The sequence below is a fragment of the Selaginella moellendorffii genome, unplaced genomic scaffold (assembly GCF_000143415.4).
Source record: "Selaginella moellendorffii unplaced genomic scaffold, v1.0 SELMOscaffold_14, whole genome shotgun sequence".
NCBI classification, from domain to species: Eukaryota; Viridiplantae; Streptophyta; class Lycopodiopsida; order Selaginellales; family Selaginellaceae; genus Selaginella; species Selaginella moellendorffii.
This window is the reverse complement of record NW_003314275.1, coordinates 265,802-282,030: the sequence shown is the minus strand read 5'-3', so window position 1 is coordinate 282,030 and position 16,229 is coordinate 265,802. Positions and strand designations below refer to the sequence as shown.

At 45.5% G+C, this 16,229-nt stretch overlaps 2 protein-coding genes across 3 annotated transcripts; both read right to left on the bottom strand.

The window, feature by feature from the left end:
• Positions 1–12: 12 nt before the first annotated feature.
• On the bottom strand, positions 13–3,132 carry LOC9646420 (monosaccharide-sensing protein 2). Of its 2 annotated transcripts, XM_024675139.1 has the most exons (6): positions 2,915–3,132; positions 2,634–2,800; positions 1,986–2,546; positions 846–1,924; positions 593–780; positions 13–531 (listed from the first exon to the last, which is right to left on the bottom strand). In XM_024675139.1, exons 2-6 carry the CDS (start codon positions 2,710–2,712, stop codon positions 102–104), a joined length of 2,337 nt encoding a protein of 778 aa, XP_024530907.1. In that variant the 5' UTR covers positions 2,713–2,800; positions 2,915–3,132; the 3' UTR covers positions 13–101. The 2 variants fall into 2 exon arrangements, with proteins under 2 accessions (XP_024530907.1, XP_024530908.1); XM_024675140.1 differs by lacking the exon at positions 2,915–3,132 and having other exon boundaries at positions 2,634–2,907.
• A 286-nt stretch (positions 3,133–3,418) lies between these two features.
• LOC9646419 (purple acid phosphatase 22) lies at positions 3,419–5,526 on the bottom strand. Its single transcript, XM_024675451.1, has 8 exons — positions 5,404–5,526; positions 5,005–5,336; positions 4,808–4,934; positions 4,527–4,738; positions 4,291–4,470; positions 4,038–4,226; positions 3,887–3,975; positions 3,419–3,835 (listed from the first exon to the last, which is right to left on the bottom strand). The coding sequence occupies exons 1-8, from the start codon at positions 5,498–5,500 to the stop codon at positions 3,595–3,597; spliced, it is 1,467 nt and encodes a 488-aa protein (XP_024531219.1). The 5' UTR covers positions 5,501–5,526; the 3' UTR covers positions 3,419–3,594.
• Positions 5,527–16,229: the final 10,703 nt, after the last annotated feature.

Genomic DNA, 16,229 nt, shown 5'->3' with positions numbered 1-16,229 from the left:
ACCTCGAGCTGATAAAACAGGAGCTTTGCGTTCTCATTTCAAAGGCAAGAGAGGATGGAGAAATAAGAAATCCAGTACTTTAATTTTTCAGAATTCTGAAACTAAGCTTGCTTGACGGAAGCCATGGCGAAGAACTCGGATATAACTTCGAGAGGCATGCCTTTGGTCTCTGGGACTTTAAGGTAGACAAAAACCCAGGAGCAAAGCACCACGAGCGAGAAGAGGCCGAAGATACCGCCCACGCCGATGGCCTGGAGCAGCGTGGGGAACAAGTTAGTGATGAGGATGTTGCACGTCCAAAACGCCGTCTGGCACAACCCGATGCAAACGCCGCGGACTCGGGTCGGGAAGATCTCGGAGCAGATAATGTTTGGGATGGCTCCGAAGCCCATCACGAATGTGCAGATGTAGATGAGCACGCCACCGAAGGATCCCGCGGCCTGGACGACGCCTTGCGACAGCAGCAAGTTGGAGGTGGCGATGGTGATGAGAGCCACGAAAAGAATTGGCAGAGTCACCAGTAACAATTGCCTGTACAAGAGAAAGAGAGTTCGTATCAGCTAGAACAAAGCATGTAATAGCTTTATGCTACCTGCGTCCTGCTCGATCCATGATCTTCATCGCGAAGATGATACAAGGTAGCGTCAAGAGCGAGCTGAAAGTGCTGGCGAGAATGGAGGCCGAATTTGTGCCGAGGCCGAGGCTGGTAAGTAACGCCGAGGCACCAGACTGTGACAAGATCTGTGGTACGAAAGCCTGAACCGCGTTGATGCCACTGAACTGGAAATGGAAGAAAAGGAAACCCGCTCGTCAGCGATGGATCGAAACAAAGAGTTCTTACGTACCTGTTGTAGGACTTGCAAGAGAATGCCGACAGTGAGAGCTCTCCGGACGCCAATCTCGAGCAAGTCGGACCATGCAACGCCTTGGACGGCGGTCTCGGCGGGATGGACCATTGCTGGACCGACCGGATGCTCGTCCTCCATGTGTTTCGAGTATTGCGATGCCTGCGTGACCAGTGCTGCCGCTTGGATAGCTTCTATTTCCTCTCCGTGAGGCAAAGATATCGACGAAAATCCCTGCGGATGCTGCTGCTGTTGGTGTTGATCGGCTTGGTGTTGGAGCAAAAACACCCTCTTGAACTGTCCGTGATCGTCTGGATTGTTTTCCTGGCCTTCGGTTCCCGTCCACTGCCATGCAAGTTGCCACCCCCCGCCAATGCCTACACTAGCTATGGATTCCGGGACGCTCGCGGCTATGCTGTACGCACTCTGCCTTCCATACATGCTTGACTCGTTCGCGTCCTTGCTGCCTCTCGGGAAGTTTATGTTTTGCCTGCTCGTGTTGTCGTGATAGTGGTGGTCCGCGAAACTCCCCTGGCTCGGCCTCTGATCACGAGGAGTTCCTGCGATGGACCACGGCGACGCATCAAACTTCCCGCTCCTGGCTGGGTTCAAGAGCGGCGTGCTCAGGTTCTCGTCCAGGTTTCCGACCATTCCATCGTCCGACTGGTAGCCATTCCCCTGTGGTGTCTTCGGTCCCTCGTCTTGGTCCCAGTTGTCGTGCATGAGCTCGGTCTGTGGCTCGGGGAGGTGGTCGTGAGTGCTCCGAAACGTTCCAAAGACCGCCGGAACAACAGGGAGGTGGTCGTGCGTGCTGTTGTGCATGCTTCCAAACAGCGTCACCACCGGATCCCTGAGCGACGAAACCATGCTCGCTCGCCGCGAGAGGAATCCACCACCACCCCCGGTTGCAGACGTAGCTATCCACGAAACGTTCCCTTCCTGCATCATCTTGGAGTTACCCCGGAAGCTCCCAAGCTTCAACGACGCTGTGGACCCCCCGAGCTCCACCGGCTTGAGTTGCCATTCTTCCAGCGTTGTCTCACCGATGTTCAAACCTTCTACTAGAAGCGCAAGCTCGGCTGACAGCAAGACAAGAAACAAATCAATCAACCATCACAAAACAACACCGATATCTTCTACCTGTGACGTCTTTCGTGTTCCGCAGCCTCTGTAGCACTTTCTTAGCTTCCACCATCCGCCCTTTACTCACGAGCCATCTCGGAGACTCGGGTATGTAGAAGAGCGCGAGAGTGAAATTCACCATAGCCGGGACAAAGAGCATTCCCAGCATGTATCTCCACATCGGGTGGTGACTTAGCGACATGAGGAAGACGAGAACGTAGCAAAGGAACTGGCCGGTTGATCCCATGAGCTGCGGGAACGTGAGAAGCTGGCCACGGTTCTCGGTGGGAGCAATCTCCGCAATGTACATGGGAGCGATGGTGGTGATCAGTCCGACCCCGGCACCGAGCAGCAGCCTGGCCAGGAGGAGCACGTAGATGTTTGGAGTCCAGGCCATGATACACGAGCTCGTCACGAAGATGATGGAGGAGATGAAGAGAATTTTCTGCCTGCCATATCTATCGGCTGCTGCTCCAGCACAAAGTGTGCTACACCATGCTCCCGCGAGGCTGGCGGCCACCACCAGGCCTTCCATGGTAGCGCTCAAATGGAGCTCGGGCTTGAAATACAAGAGAGCTCCTGCGAGAGAGGAAAAGAAGTACCAACCGGTCATGGTTAGATCACATAGATCACATAGATCACAAAGAAGTTTTTTTTTCTTGCTACCTCCAATGGCTCCAGTGTCCCATCCTTGGAGCATGTTGACGACGGTGGCGGCGAGAGCCACCAGTGTCGCTGGCTGCATTGCGAGAGATTGGATCCAATCGTCGGTAGCTTGGTAGAGCAAATCGCGTGGAATTTTTCCAGAGCTTGGATGGATGGATCAATCTCCCCTGTACAGTTCCACGAGATCAAGAGAAAACCATTCCCGATTTTGGACGGATGGATGAAATTCACAAGCCAGCGTGAGGAGAAATCTGTGAAGGAAAAGCTCTAGGAATTTCTACCTCGTTATGGCCGCGCACAAACCCTCCATTGTAGCCACTCGCCGCGATGCGCCATTAGAGCTCCGCGCTCCAATCTCCCAATCCCCACGCTTCCAAGGGTTGGCAGGGAAGCGCCATGAAGAGGAGAGATTTTTTCCTTCGCTTGCTTGCTCTTTCTCTAGCCGTACGGGTTTGGCGCCCGGAGAGATGGGCCGTGTCCAAAACTTGCCCCCAAAACGATACCTCCTCTAGCCGTACGGGGTGGCCAAAACTTACCCCGACGCAAACGACAAATTACCAGCCATGTGAGTGACAATAAGGGCATATGCCGCGAACACCTAGGACTAAAAGAGAAGAATCTCACGAGAGGTCCATGGAACCATCAAGAATTTTTTTGGCATGGTATTTCTTTTTTGCCAAAGAGCCATGGCTGGCCCGCTAAAGTCTATGATGAGATGGCTGCTTCGCGAGCAAACACGCCCTCTATGACAGGAATGCTATACAAAAATTAACAGTCTGTGGCGATCAAGCTTAAAAATTGTTGGAGATTGATTTAGCTGAGATGGCTGCAGCAGTGGAAGACACGGAGACCATGATCATATCACGCTCCACCACTGCGATCTCCAGAAAGAATATCAATGTTTTATCGTCAATGAAAGATACAAACTTCCAAGCCGTGTGTTCTTCGCGCTAGAGCCACTTTAGTAGCTCTGGAGAAGCTCGTGTTCGTCGTATCTCGGCTGAGATGGTTGCGGTGGTAGCGGGCACGAATTCATGCCTGCCAGGCTCTCGATCAACACAGAGTCGGCGATCACATCGCCCTTGTCTTGGTTCCGGTGCCATTGCCACCGTGCCAATGAACTGTTGATGATCTCCAAGCTTCCGTATCCGAAACTCGGCTCTCGGTAAACGGACGTCTCTGGCTTGGGAATCACTTGAAACCTTCAAAACAAGAAAACTAGTCTAGTGTAGCTCAAATTATGTGAGACTTACCTTTCAGCAGGCCCTTCACGGTTGCCTCCATCGCCAATTGTAATGTAGACGGGAGCACACTCGTCCTCCTCGTAAAGGTATAAACGTTTCTACGAGGACAAAAAGATCCAGTCAGTTAAGCGGTACAAGTAACGAGTGGAATGCTACTTACAAATCGTTCGTAAGCGTGGACGTGGCCAGAAAATATCGCATCCACTCTGTACTTTCTGGCAAAATATTCCACTGCTGATCTGACAACTTCACCTTCCATGTAGTGCGCGTTGTAAGTGTTGTACCAAGGGACGTGTGTGATTATGATCACCCATGGCGTTACAGATCGATCAACATGCTCCAAGTCGGACTGATTATATCAAGCAAACATCAGGACTGCGCGAAGAAAACTCTGAAACCAAAGCTATACAAACCAGAAGCCAGTTATACTGGGGCGTGTACTTTGTTATCCCAACGTAGGAATTGAGTGAGATGATGTGAACCGGCCCAACGTTGAGAGAGTAGTAAATAGCTGCGACAGCACCACAAGATTGCCAGGGTGCCGAGAATCGTGTATTTGGAGACAGAAAACCGTCGTGTGGCTTGACAGCGTCCTGGTGATCAAAGTTAAAACCCTTGAGAAATAGTATTCCCTTGAAAGATCACTTACAACAGCGTTGTCGAATTCTATTTCATGGTTGCCGTAGGCGAAAACCATTGGAACTTTGCTCGTGTATCTCGTCATGAAACGCCCCCAGGTATCCCATCTCGGCTGATAGCCATCCGCGTAGGAGAAATCACCCACGTTTAGCAGATACTGAGCGCCAGACTGCTCGATGTGGCTCAGTGTCACATTCGAAGAGTAAGTCTGCCCAAGATCACCTTACAAAACAAAACAAACATATTTTTCAGACGAAAAAAAAGTATCAAAAGCAAATCTTCGAGACTCACCCACGATGGCGAACTTGATCGACGAGTCTGGTCCTGGAGGAGGCGGAGTGACAAACTCGCTCGCGAAGACAAGATGGCGGTCATCGCTACCTCCCTCTCCTATCCGATAGTAATATCGAGTGCTATACTGCAAAAAGAGACGATGATAATCATCCGAGGAGGAAACAAAGACCACGCCAAGATCATCCAGAACTTACCGTGAGATTGGAAATGGTGACGTGATGGAGATTCCCAGACGTGTAATCCGCGTAAGAGTACGTGGAAGACCCGCCAGTGGCGGACAAGTCGTAGGAGCTGGGCTGATTCGAGTAGAACACACGAGATCCCATGGTCCGGTTGCTGGACCAGCTGATAGTGAAGGCGGTGCCGGTGTGATCGGCCTGGCTGATGAAAACTTGCTCGGGGCCACCCAGCGGATTGGGGGCGATGTCGGGCTCATCCAGCCGCAAGTCGAGATCGGCGTTGGGACGAGTGTACTCGGTCTGATCCCCGCTGTATTTGCTCTCTGGATCCAGCCACTGACCACGCACTGCGAGAGCAATCTTCTTGGTGACCTAGGCTAGCCAGAGGAGAGAGAGATACGGATTCTTTCTTACCTGGTGGCGATGGCAGGAGGAGCAAGACCAAGGAAATGAGTGGGAGAAGCTGCAACATGGTTGCCTGATCGCAGCGATGGCGGCGGCGGCGGCGCATCCGGCAAAAAAGGAGAGCACAATCAATGGAACTCAATCTTGGCCGTGAGTTCATGTTTATACTCAATAGATTTCTGCCACGTGCCGGGATGCCACTGGACAGACCAAAAAGCATAAAAGGTATCTACGCATCTTTTTTAAAGTTTTAAGGCATCAAAGCATCTTTTTGATCGGTGAATTGCAATCGCAATGTTGAGATTTTACTGCAGTGGCCGGAGTAGGTTAAAAGATTACTTTACTCAAAACAACTCTGGCTGTGGATTCGAGCTAAGCTTCGTCGATTCCATTCGAACTTAGTATCTTTGCGCCTTTTGAAATGAGAATACTTGGCTCTTTAAAAATCAACACTTCTAACTCTATGTGATCGTCATGTCAAGCATCCTTCACTGAAATCCGCCAATAGAGATATGCTATTAACCAAACAATCGAGACAAGCAATCTAGACAAGTAACGTACGCGTTGCAAAAACAGCTGTCCTTATGGATGAATAACAAAAAGGACGATCACTTTCTTAAAGAGCGACTTTGTTTTGTGAACAATGGTGGACAAGAGCGTGATCTCAAAGGCTGGTATTTGTCTTTGCAAAAAAACAAGTCACTCCACACCCGTCAAGTTCATCCGGACGGTCTGGAGAACTATGCTGGCGACTGCTCCTTAGCGCCAATCATGCCTAGGGAAACTTCTAGACAGCACCAATTCGCGAAGATTTATAAAATTGTTGTGGATGCTGGAAGAGAAGGTTGGCAGCATCATAAGCTTGCCATCGCAAGCTATCGAGCCATCAAAAGCTTGCGTGGACAACGATCAGTTCCAGATCTTTTATCCTTCCCTTATTCTTGTACCACGAATCTCTTGCCAAGTGGCCAGGTTTGTGTGTGGCAGTAATGGCAAACCAGTAGCAGAGGTGTCTTAAGAAGAAGATGCTCCAGCGTAGAGCAGGGAAGTCGCTTTTCCCAGTGATCAATAAACTATCCAGCTGCTGATCTTGTCGCCATCCAATCTGTGTAGCTGAAGCAGCAGTACCAACTCTTCTGGTGGCGGCCTCCTGTTGAGATCGCCTTGAAAATACCAACAGCAGCACAGAGGTCCCTAGATTCCACCAGCAAATGGAGCTTGCTGCGCATCCGGCTTAGAGGCGAGCCTTCATCAACCAAGAACAAGAGAGCTCTTGCCCCGTTGATACTTGGCTGGAAGCTTCTGTCGAGACCAATCGCGCAATGGCAAGCTACTTCGTTTTCGACGTTGCTCGAGATGTAGCATGTTACTGTGTTCCCTTCCAGATTTTCGATTAGCTTCGACCTCAGCCACTACACCGGAATGCCTTCCGCCAAATTGAACATGGGTTCTACTCTACGTTAAACTCGTCATGGAAAGAAACCAAAGTCAGGCCGGAGACTACATAGCAGTCTTCAACAAAGCGCTCCATGATGCTACAGAGGAGGGTGCCAGTACGAGTCCCAGGCACTGGCCTCCTCCCGACATTGTGACTTCGCCGGAAGCTTGGTATAAGGATCAGGACACTCCTCCTGCAGGCTGGAACAGCTTTGCGACTTTGCAGCCAATTTTCTATGTGCTGGAGATCTGCCAATCCTCGCCTTGACGAATGAACTGCATTTGCTCTAGCTTTCTCACCATTGTTAGTGGAGGCAATGTTGAGGTATACGCTCTCTATGACATGATCCTAGGTGGCAGGAGTGCCACTTCACTGATCCAGGTGTAGGCTAGAGGCATGTCTCTTGATTGTAATTAAAAAACCTTTGAAGTACAGGATTCAATCAGAAAACATATATATATTTTTTATCCATTTTGTCATGAATGATGCTAAGGTACTCTTTTGAATGCTTGATTGACATGACTCAGGTTACTATAATATGTGATGTGGCAACTCTTCTACTCCATATTATGTTTTGATCTTGTTACATGAAGTTTATCTCTTTCCTCCTTTGTGCATGTGTTCTTTGAGAGTCCCATTTTAATAATTGTGCACTTGTCACATTTTTAAAAACTATAATATTTTGAAATATATACTATAATATGCTAAATGTTGAAGGACTAATGGGTTTTTACTTCTGTTGCTTTAACTCTACATTAATCTTCATCAAAATTGTATCTTGAGTGTACATTGTTGAAAAAACATATTGTGCATCTTTAATCCTATTAACAAGCATTCTAGTCTTGTGTGGCATTTTCTCACTATATGTCTTTATAAATCTTCTAAATAATACTTCAGCAAAAATGATATTTTTACATGTTTTATAATTTCCTTCATTTTCATGGATTGCATCGCAGTAATCATTCCTCCATTTTACTTTCCTCCTAAAAAATGTTGCCCTTGAGATGCCATGAATAGTGTACCAACTTTTCTCAAATACAGTTCCTCTTTTGAAAACTAATGAAAAATTTGGATGTGTGAGTGCCTGGAATATGGAAAGGGAATACAGAAATGTGCATATCAATTAGCCCAAAAACCCTAGCTTATATACAGGAGCGAGTGGTCCGGATTGAAACCAATCCGACGGCTACCAAAATCCACTACGCTAATATTAGTATACGGCATCGTAGCCGTACACTTGGCCCTCACATCATCCCCTCCTCTCGGAATAATGGAAGGCCGTCAGGGTTCTCTTGTAAATGGGCCGGGATCTGGAGGAACGTCAGGAGGAGGCATCGGCGGATCTGTAGACAGTATTAACTGCTCCTGATCCCTTTGTATGAAGCGTTTTAACCGCTGCACATGCACAATCTCCGGAGGATCGGCCTGCTGAACGTCATGCCGAACCTCATAAACTTGTGGTCCAACTTGCCGCAACACTCGATACGGTCCTTTCCACTGCGCAAGGAGCCCCTTAGATAAACCACGTACCGTAAGATGGGGAAAACGGACTAACACCAAATCATCCACTTTGTACTCCACAGGTGGACGATGATGGGAGTTGTAGCGCCGTTGTTGTCCCACTTGTACGCGGCCTAAGTGTTCGGCAGACTCTGCTCGGACAAGTGGAAGAATGCTTGTCAAATATTGATCCCATGACCTAGCATCAGGAGCTTGTGGCAATCGCGAAGGTAAACCCAGCTCTGTTGGTAAAATTGGATCATGACCATATAGAAGTTTATATGGTGAAGCACCAACAGAACTCTGCACCCCTGTGACATAGGCATACCGAAGAGACGGCAAATAACCATCCCAATCCGAATGTTGAAAGTTCACATACTTCGCAATCATCCCTTTGAATGTCCGAACGAGCCGTTCCACCAGACCGTCTGATTGTGGATGATAAGCACTCATAAAAGTGTGGCGTATCCCCAACCGAGATGTCAAAACATGAAATACCTCAGCCATAAATGCAGGACCATTATCCGAAAGAATCCGCTCTGGACAAGAATGCTGGAACACCACTCGATTGAGGAGGAAGTATCCAACAGCAGTTGCAGAGGCGCTAGCAAGAGCACCAACTTCCACCCAACGAGTCAAGTAGTCAGAAGCAATAATAACATACTCATTGCCAGCAGTCGATCGTGGAAAAGGTCCCATAAGATCAAACGCCACCAACTCAAACGGACGGGAAATTGCAATTGACTCCAACCGTCCTTCTGCAGCACAAGGGGGAGTATTACGAGCTTGGCACCAAACGCAGCTACGCACATACCGGATAATATCACGTCGCATCTCCGGCCAATAGAAAGACCTGCGCAGCTTCTCGGTGACACGACGGTGTCCCATATGCCCACCTAGAACAGGAGAATCATGGTAGGCATGGAGAAACCGCGGAATAAACACCGAAGGCACCACCAACCGTAAATGATCATCAGGATCCGTCCCCACAAAATAAAGAAGGCCATCTTCAAGGCGATATTGAGAATGTAAATGCCGGAAAGGCAAGTCATCAGCAAGTGATGCAGGATTCTCAAACCCATTTCGAAGCCTTCGAATCCACGGCTCAATCTTTTGAGCCTCGCGAACCTCATCAAGAGAAGGTAGATCTTGCTCTGCGCCCTGTGGACACTGAACGTCAAGGACAGCAACCGCCGACGGCACAGAATCCTCATCTAGAAAATCCACAGACGCTGGAACAACAGGTTCGTCAGAAACATGAGAAGTGAGTGGAGAAGGAAGAGGAGCTCGAGAAAGGGCATCAGCATCAGCCATAGAACTCCCTGGGCGATGAATAACATCGAAATCATATATCTGAAGCTTCAAAGCCCATCGAGCCGTACGACCAACCAGGTTCTTCCGCTTCAATAATGAAGTAACAGCAGCATGGTCACCTTCAAGTAACGTCCGAGAACCATGTAGATATGCATGAAGTTTCTCGAAACCCCAGACTGCTGCTAAACACTCCTTCTCCATCGTGGAGTAGTTCATCTCCGCTGGTTGTAATGTACGGCTTATGTATGCAATGGGATGGCGCTGACCAGGCACACTCGAGCTCTCTTGCATCAACACACCTCCAAGACCAATGTCAGAAGCATCCACGCGCAAAATAAAAGGTCGAGTGTAGTCAGGATATGCCAAAACCGGAGGAGTCGTCAATAGCTCTTTGAGATCCACGAACGCCCGCTCACAATCCGGAGACCAGATGAAAGATGACGTTGATGACTTCAGCAACGCTCGCAATGGTGTAGTGCGATCGGAAAGATGATCCACAAAACGACCGAGATACTGCACCTTACCCAAAAAGCGTTGCACATCATTCACACATTTCGGAGTAGGGAACTTTAGAACAGCCACAAGTTTGTCAGGATCAACTTGCAAACCCTCACGAGAAATACGGTACCCAAGATAAGTTGTGTCCTTGGATCCAAACACGCACTTTGACCGCTTCAGCTTTAAACCAACATCCCGTAGCCGATCCAACACTTTACAAACATCACGAACGTGCTCCTCCCATGTCCCCTCCGAGTGGATCAAGACATCATCAATGAAGTCAGCAGTCACTTCCGGCATATCGCAAAGAACCTCATCCATCATCCGCTGGAAAGTTGCGGGAACATTGTTCAAACCAAACGGCATCACCAAGAACTCGTACAAACCAAATGGTGTACGAAAAGCAGTCTTAGGAATATCTTCTTCGGCCATCGGTACTTGCCAATACCCAGAAGCAAGATCTAGCTTGGTGAACCAACGACTTCGCCCCAGACGATCTAAGAGATCAGCAGTGTGAGGAAGAGGATACACATCTGGGATCGTCACTTCGTTTAACGGGCGATAGTCGATGCAGAAACGAATACTCCCATCAGGCTTCGTCACAAGATGAGGTTCACATGCCCAAGGACTCCGCGACTTCCGAATAACACCCTTCTCCAGCATTTCCTTGACATTGGCTCGTAAAATCTTGATCTCCTTAGGTGACCGACGACGAACAGGAACCTTGATTGGACGAGCATCCCCGGTTGGAATCGGATGACGTGTGGCAATCTTCGCCCCAGACGATAGGTCAAATTCAAAGAGATCAGAATACTCTTTCATGAGCCGGTCAACTTCTGCAACACAAAGATCGTCGGAGGGATCGGAAAAGGGAAAAGCAGAACAAGATGGAAACCCAGAAGGAAAGAGTGGGGGAACAAAAGTAATGGAAGCAGAGGTAGAAGTAGAGGGACGAAGAGGTATGGAAGTGAGAGGAATGGATGAAACATAAGGAAGTATGAGACAAGGGGGAGAAGCCTCAAAGTCACACTTGGCATGATTGCCCTGCAACCAATCCATACCAAGAATGAGGTCAAAAGCTTGACTCGGCACCACCCGCAACGACTGCAACTCAAGCTCGAGATCGCCCACACGCACAACCAGGTCCACCTCATCCCGTGCACATGCATGTGTACGGCCGTTGCCATAAAGAATGAAAACTGGTTCCGCCGCACGACGCAAGTGTAAACGACAACGTGTGGTAACAGGTCGAGCAATAGAAGATAAACTCGAACCTGTATCAACCAACACGGAGAGAATAATAGGAGACCTCTTGTTATAAAAATGAGCTTGGAAAGTAAACACGGGATGAACCGGTGCCGAGTGAACCCCTTGATGATACTCCCGAAAGAAAGATGGAGGGGTCACTGATTTATTCGCGCAAGGTCCCTCCATTACTCGCGCGACTCCTCGTTTCCCGGATGCATCTCGGTGTCCAGACCTTCCACTGTAGCAGCACCCACGGGACGTTGCTGACGCCAAGGTCTCCACCCAGGAAATGGAGGTCGCCAATCCGGAAAACGACAGCAACGCCGATAAGTATGACCAACTTCATCACACGCCCAGCAGCGAACATCACGGCCATGACCACGTCCTCGCGCTTGTCCTTGGACTCGAGCAGCAGCAGCATCAACCTCCATTGGAACAGGACCATCACCCATAGGAAGTGGAGCGGAAGGACGTGCAGCGAGAAGTGGAAGAGGTGACGTCTCATAACGTTGTGCCAAGCGAAGAGCATCGTCAAGGGTGGCAGGAGCAAGTGCATGCACAAGTCCGACAAGATCTTGACGAAGTGCTGGCCACAACATTTCTAGCTTGATCCGCTCCGACATATTTGGCTCCGCACGAAGCAAAAGACTTCGGAAACGAACGCCAAATTGCATCACTGACTCAGATGGCCCTTGGCGAAGACGATGCAATTGTTGGAAAGCATCATCACAATCATCGGCATGTCCGAAGGTGCGTTTGAAGACGTCTGGGAGAACACTCCAATCCCCACGAGTGGCTGCGCTCAAACCATTGTACCACTGCAACGCCGTCCCTTGGAGACACGTGGGAAACTCACGCAAACGTCGAGCATCATCCCAAGAATGATATGTGGCAATCACCGTGAAGTGATCGAACCAATGGTACACATCATCCCCAGGATTCCCGCGAAAGAACTCCGGCCGAACGCGAGGATTAGCACCAAGAGCAGGAGGAGTTGTACCACGTGCCGTGAATGCCGCCATCAACTGAGTTTGGTTGTTCAATTGCAAGCACATAGCATCAAGCAATTGTACCAACTGCTGCTCTAGAGTCAAAGGAGGAGATTGCAGATCTGCCATGAAGATGAACGAAAAAGAAAGAGCAAAAGAAGAGAGATGACAAAAAGCTAGAAGGAAATGGTAGATCTAGACAACGCAAAAAACTAGATCTAAACCAAAAGAAAGAACAAAAGAAAGGAAATGGAAAAAGCTAGATCTAGACGATGCAAAAGCTAGATCTAAATCAAAATCCCAAATCCAAGCACTCCTCAGGGACAATCAAAGGTGCCCCTCATCTCCACCAATGTGAGTGCCTGGAATATGGAAAGGGAATACAGAAATGTGCATATCAATTAGCCCAAAAACCCTAGCTTATATACAGGAGCAAGTGGTCCGGATTGAAACCAATCCGACGGCTACCAAAATCCACTACGCTAATATTAGTATACGGCATCGTAGCTGTACACTTGGCCCTCACAGATGTTCTAATAAAAGATGGCTATCAATAAAACCTCATAAACAAAATTACATTTTTGTTTCTAGTCAAATGTTTAAAGAAGTTTTTAGTTTTCCTCCTCAACTTCTCAATGAGCTTATTGACAACATCTTAAACCACAATAGTCAATTGTTGAAACCATTATGGCATTTATAATACTTTTTATATTAGATGTCATTGAATCTTATTTTTGTGTTTTTTGGGATCTTTTGATGAATGTATATTTTTGCCTTTTTTTTCTTAAGCCAGTTGAAGATGTTATCGTTCTAGAAGGATAAATATATTTTCAAAAATAACATGTGACAATCTCTAATGGACAAGATAACTCAGTTGAATATTGCTGGAAGGTAGGGTAATAGATATTAAGATTCTAAGTTGATCCCAACCAAGTGCTATATTGTGTAAAAAATCCTCAAAATCAATAATAGTAACTAGCTTATCAACAATAATAACTTGATTGTTATCCATTAGCTTCACAACAGCACCAGACTAGGTGGATTAATTATTTATATTTACAACAAAAAGTGTGGTTATTTTTATTGTATCATTTTGTGTAAAACCTGGAAATCCACCATGTTCATCAAAACTAGAAGAATAATCTTCTTCCATAAATTGATATTACCTTTAAACAAAAAGTACTCTAATAAATAACTCACCCCTAGTGACATTACTATTATAGACTTAAAGTATATAAACCAAAACATTTCTATATCCCAAAGAAACATAATAATAAATACGTTTCTTATCAAGAAATTCAATTCTTCTGATATTTATTAGAGATTGTGTGGTATTTTGCATATAGACCACACTACCTTCATGAAATTGAAATAAAAAACAAAAATCAAGATCAAATTTAAATTATATATAGAACTAGTTCAAATAATATGGCATAATATAAAAATACTGAGGAAAAAATCATATATAAAAAATAAAAATAAAAATAAATTTTGTAAAATACATATTACAATTTGACCTTGATATGAGGCCAAAAAAGCAAGCTTAATCACAAGGATAAAAGAGATTAGAAATAAAGATTGTGCAATTTAAAAATAATGACTACAAAACAAGCTTAAAAAATTCAAAAGTTAGCTTGGCACAAGGCTACACATTTAGCAAAAGATATTTTCACAAAATGACTCTAGAAAAAGCTTAATATGATGCCACATGCTTAGCAAAAAATATTTTCATAGTATGATTCCAGAAAAATCTTGGTGCAAGGGCACACGCTAAGTTAAAAACATTTTACAGACTGATCTAAAAACAAATTTAGTGCAAGATGTTTTTTAGACGTGCTAAAAACATTTTTACAGATTGACCCTAAAAAAAGCTTAGTATGAGGTCTCATGCTAAGCAAAAAATGATTCCATAAATTGACTCCAGAAAAAGCTTAGCACAAGGCCATATGCTAAGCAAAAAATGTTTTCTCACATTTAAGGCCACACACTAAGCAAAAAATATTTCCAGAGATTAACTCCAACAAAATTTAGCACAAGGTTACTCACTAAGCAAAAAACATTTTACCATAACAATTGTAAAAGCAATCCACTTGATGAAGCAAAATGGGCCGTGTGAGTTCACATTGAGGAACTCACACGGCCCATAACAATTGTAAAAGCAATGAGCTTGGGGTGAGGCCACATATTAAGAAAAAATTGTTTTATCAAACAACTCCAAAAAGAGTTTGGCATGAGGCCACACACTAAAAAAACAAAGCAAGTAAACATGAAAAAAAACATTGAGCTAAGCTAAGTGTGAGGCCACATACCAAGAAATAAAAAACAAAAGTATTTAATTGAGGCTTACTATTATGTTGACATGGCTGAAATATCATATTCAAGTTAAACTAGGAAACTTTTAAAAAACCTAAATTAAAGCCCAATGTCCATTTAGCTCTAATAGCAAAAATGAATATGCAAACTCATATAAATCACCACTTTGATAAATGTTATATGGAAATGTGCTAATGTCCTGCACTTACAAAATCCACAACCAAAGCCTTGCCACTTGAAATATGCATTGTTGAACTCTTGCCCTAGACAATGGAAAATTCTAAATGAGCATAAAGTGAGGGAAACTCAAAAATTGTACAATTTTGACAACTGAATTAAAATAATTAATGTGGCCTAAAAAGGAAAATTCAAAAGTTATACTATATTGACAAGTGAGAATAAACAAATAATGTGGTACAAGAAGGGAAATTCAAAAGTTGTACAATATTGATAAGTGAAATAATTTAGTACAAGGAGGAAACTCCAAAAGTTATACTTTTATGACAAATCATACAACACAAATAATGTGGTACAAAGAGCAAAATTCAAAAGATATATTTTTCTGAAAAATGGAAGAAAAAGAGATAAAATGGATAAACACAAAAAAACATTGTTGTAGTTTTCTCTTATGTCTTTTATAAATAGCAATTTTACTCTTTTTTCTATACTAAAAAATATTGTGCAACATTGTAAAAATTTTACATCTAAAAAGCATATTATATTATAAATCTAAAAATATTTTCATTTGGTATGTCTAATGCTTTAGCGTGTGACATCACATTAAGAATTTTCAAGTGCAGAATATTCCCACACGTGTCAATGCTAAACTTACCATTTTTTAGGGTTTCAACAATGGGAGCAAACGAGGCAGCATGAGCAAAAAATTGTGAGTTTTTTCTCCTCTCCCTCTCCTCCTCTCCCTCTCCCCCTCTCCCTCTCTTAGGAACCCTAACCCTCACCATTGACTTCCATTTCACATGGAAAGCCAAGCTTGGTGTGGGACTTTTCCAACCCAGACTGAAAGGTTTAGCATGAGGTCTCACGTTAATTTAATAGCTCCTGCACCAAGCCAAAATTTAATGTGCAACTTCACGCTAAGGCCATTATCTTGGACATGTAAGCGTGTGGCCTCACACCAAAGCCAATCACTTCTCCTGAAACCGATAGCCATGGAAAAGTCTAAGCATGAGGCCTTGTGCTAAAGCCAGTCACCTTTCCTATTGCCATGAAAAAGTCTAAGTGTGAGGCCTTGTGCTAAAGCCAGTCACCTTTACTGAAATAATAGCCAGAAAAAATCTAGTGTGAGGCCTCGCACTAAAGCCAGTTACCTTTCCTGAAACTAATAGTCGGGAAAAATCTAAGCCTGGCTAAAGCCAAAACAAAAGTACAAAATAAAAAATTTCCTTAGCATAAGGCCTCACTTAAGGCTTTGCACTAAGTCTTTTGGTGAAGCCTTTAGTGTGAGGCCTCATGCCATGAAAAGCCTTCATCATATCAGCACACCTAAAGCCCACCCACAAAAGTATGGTGTCCAA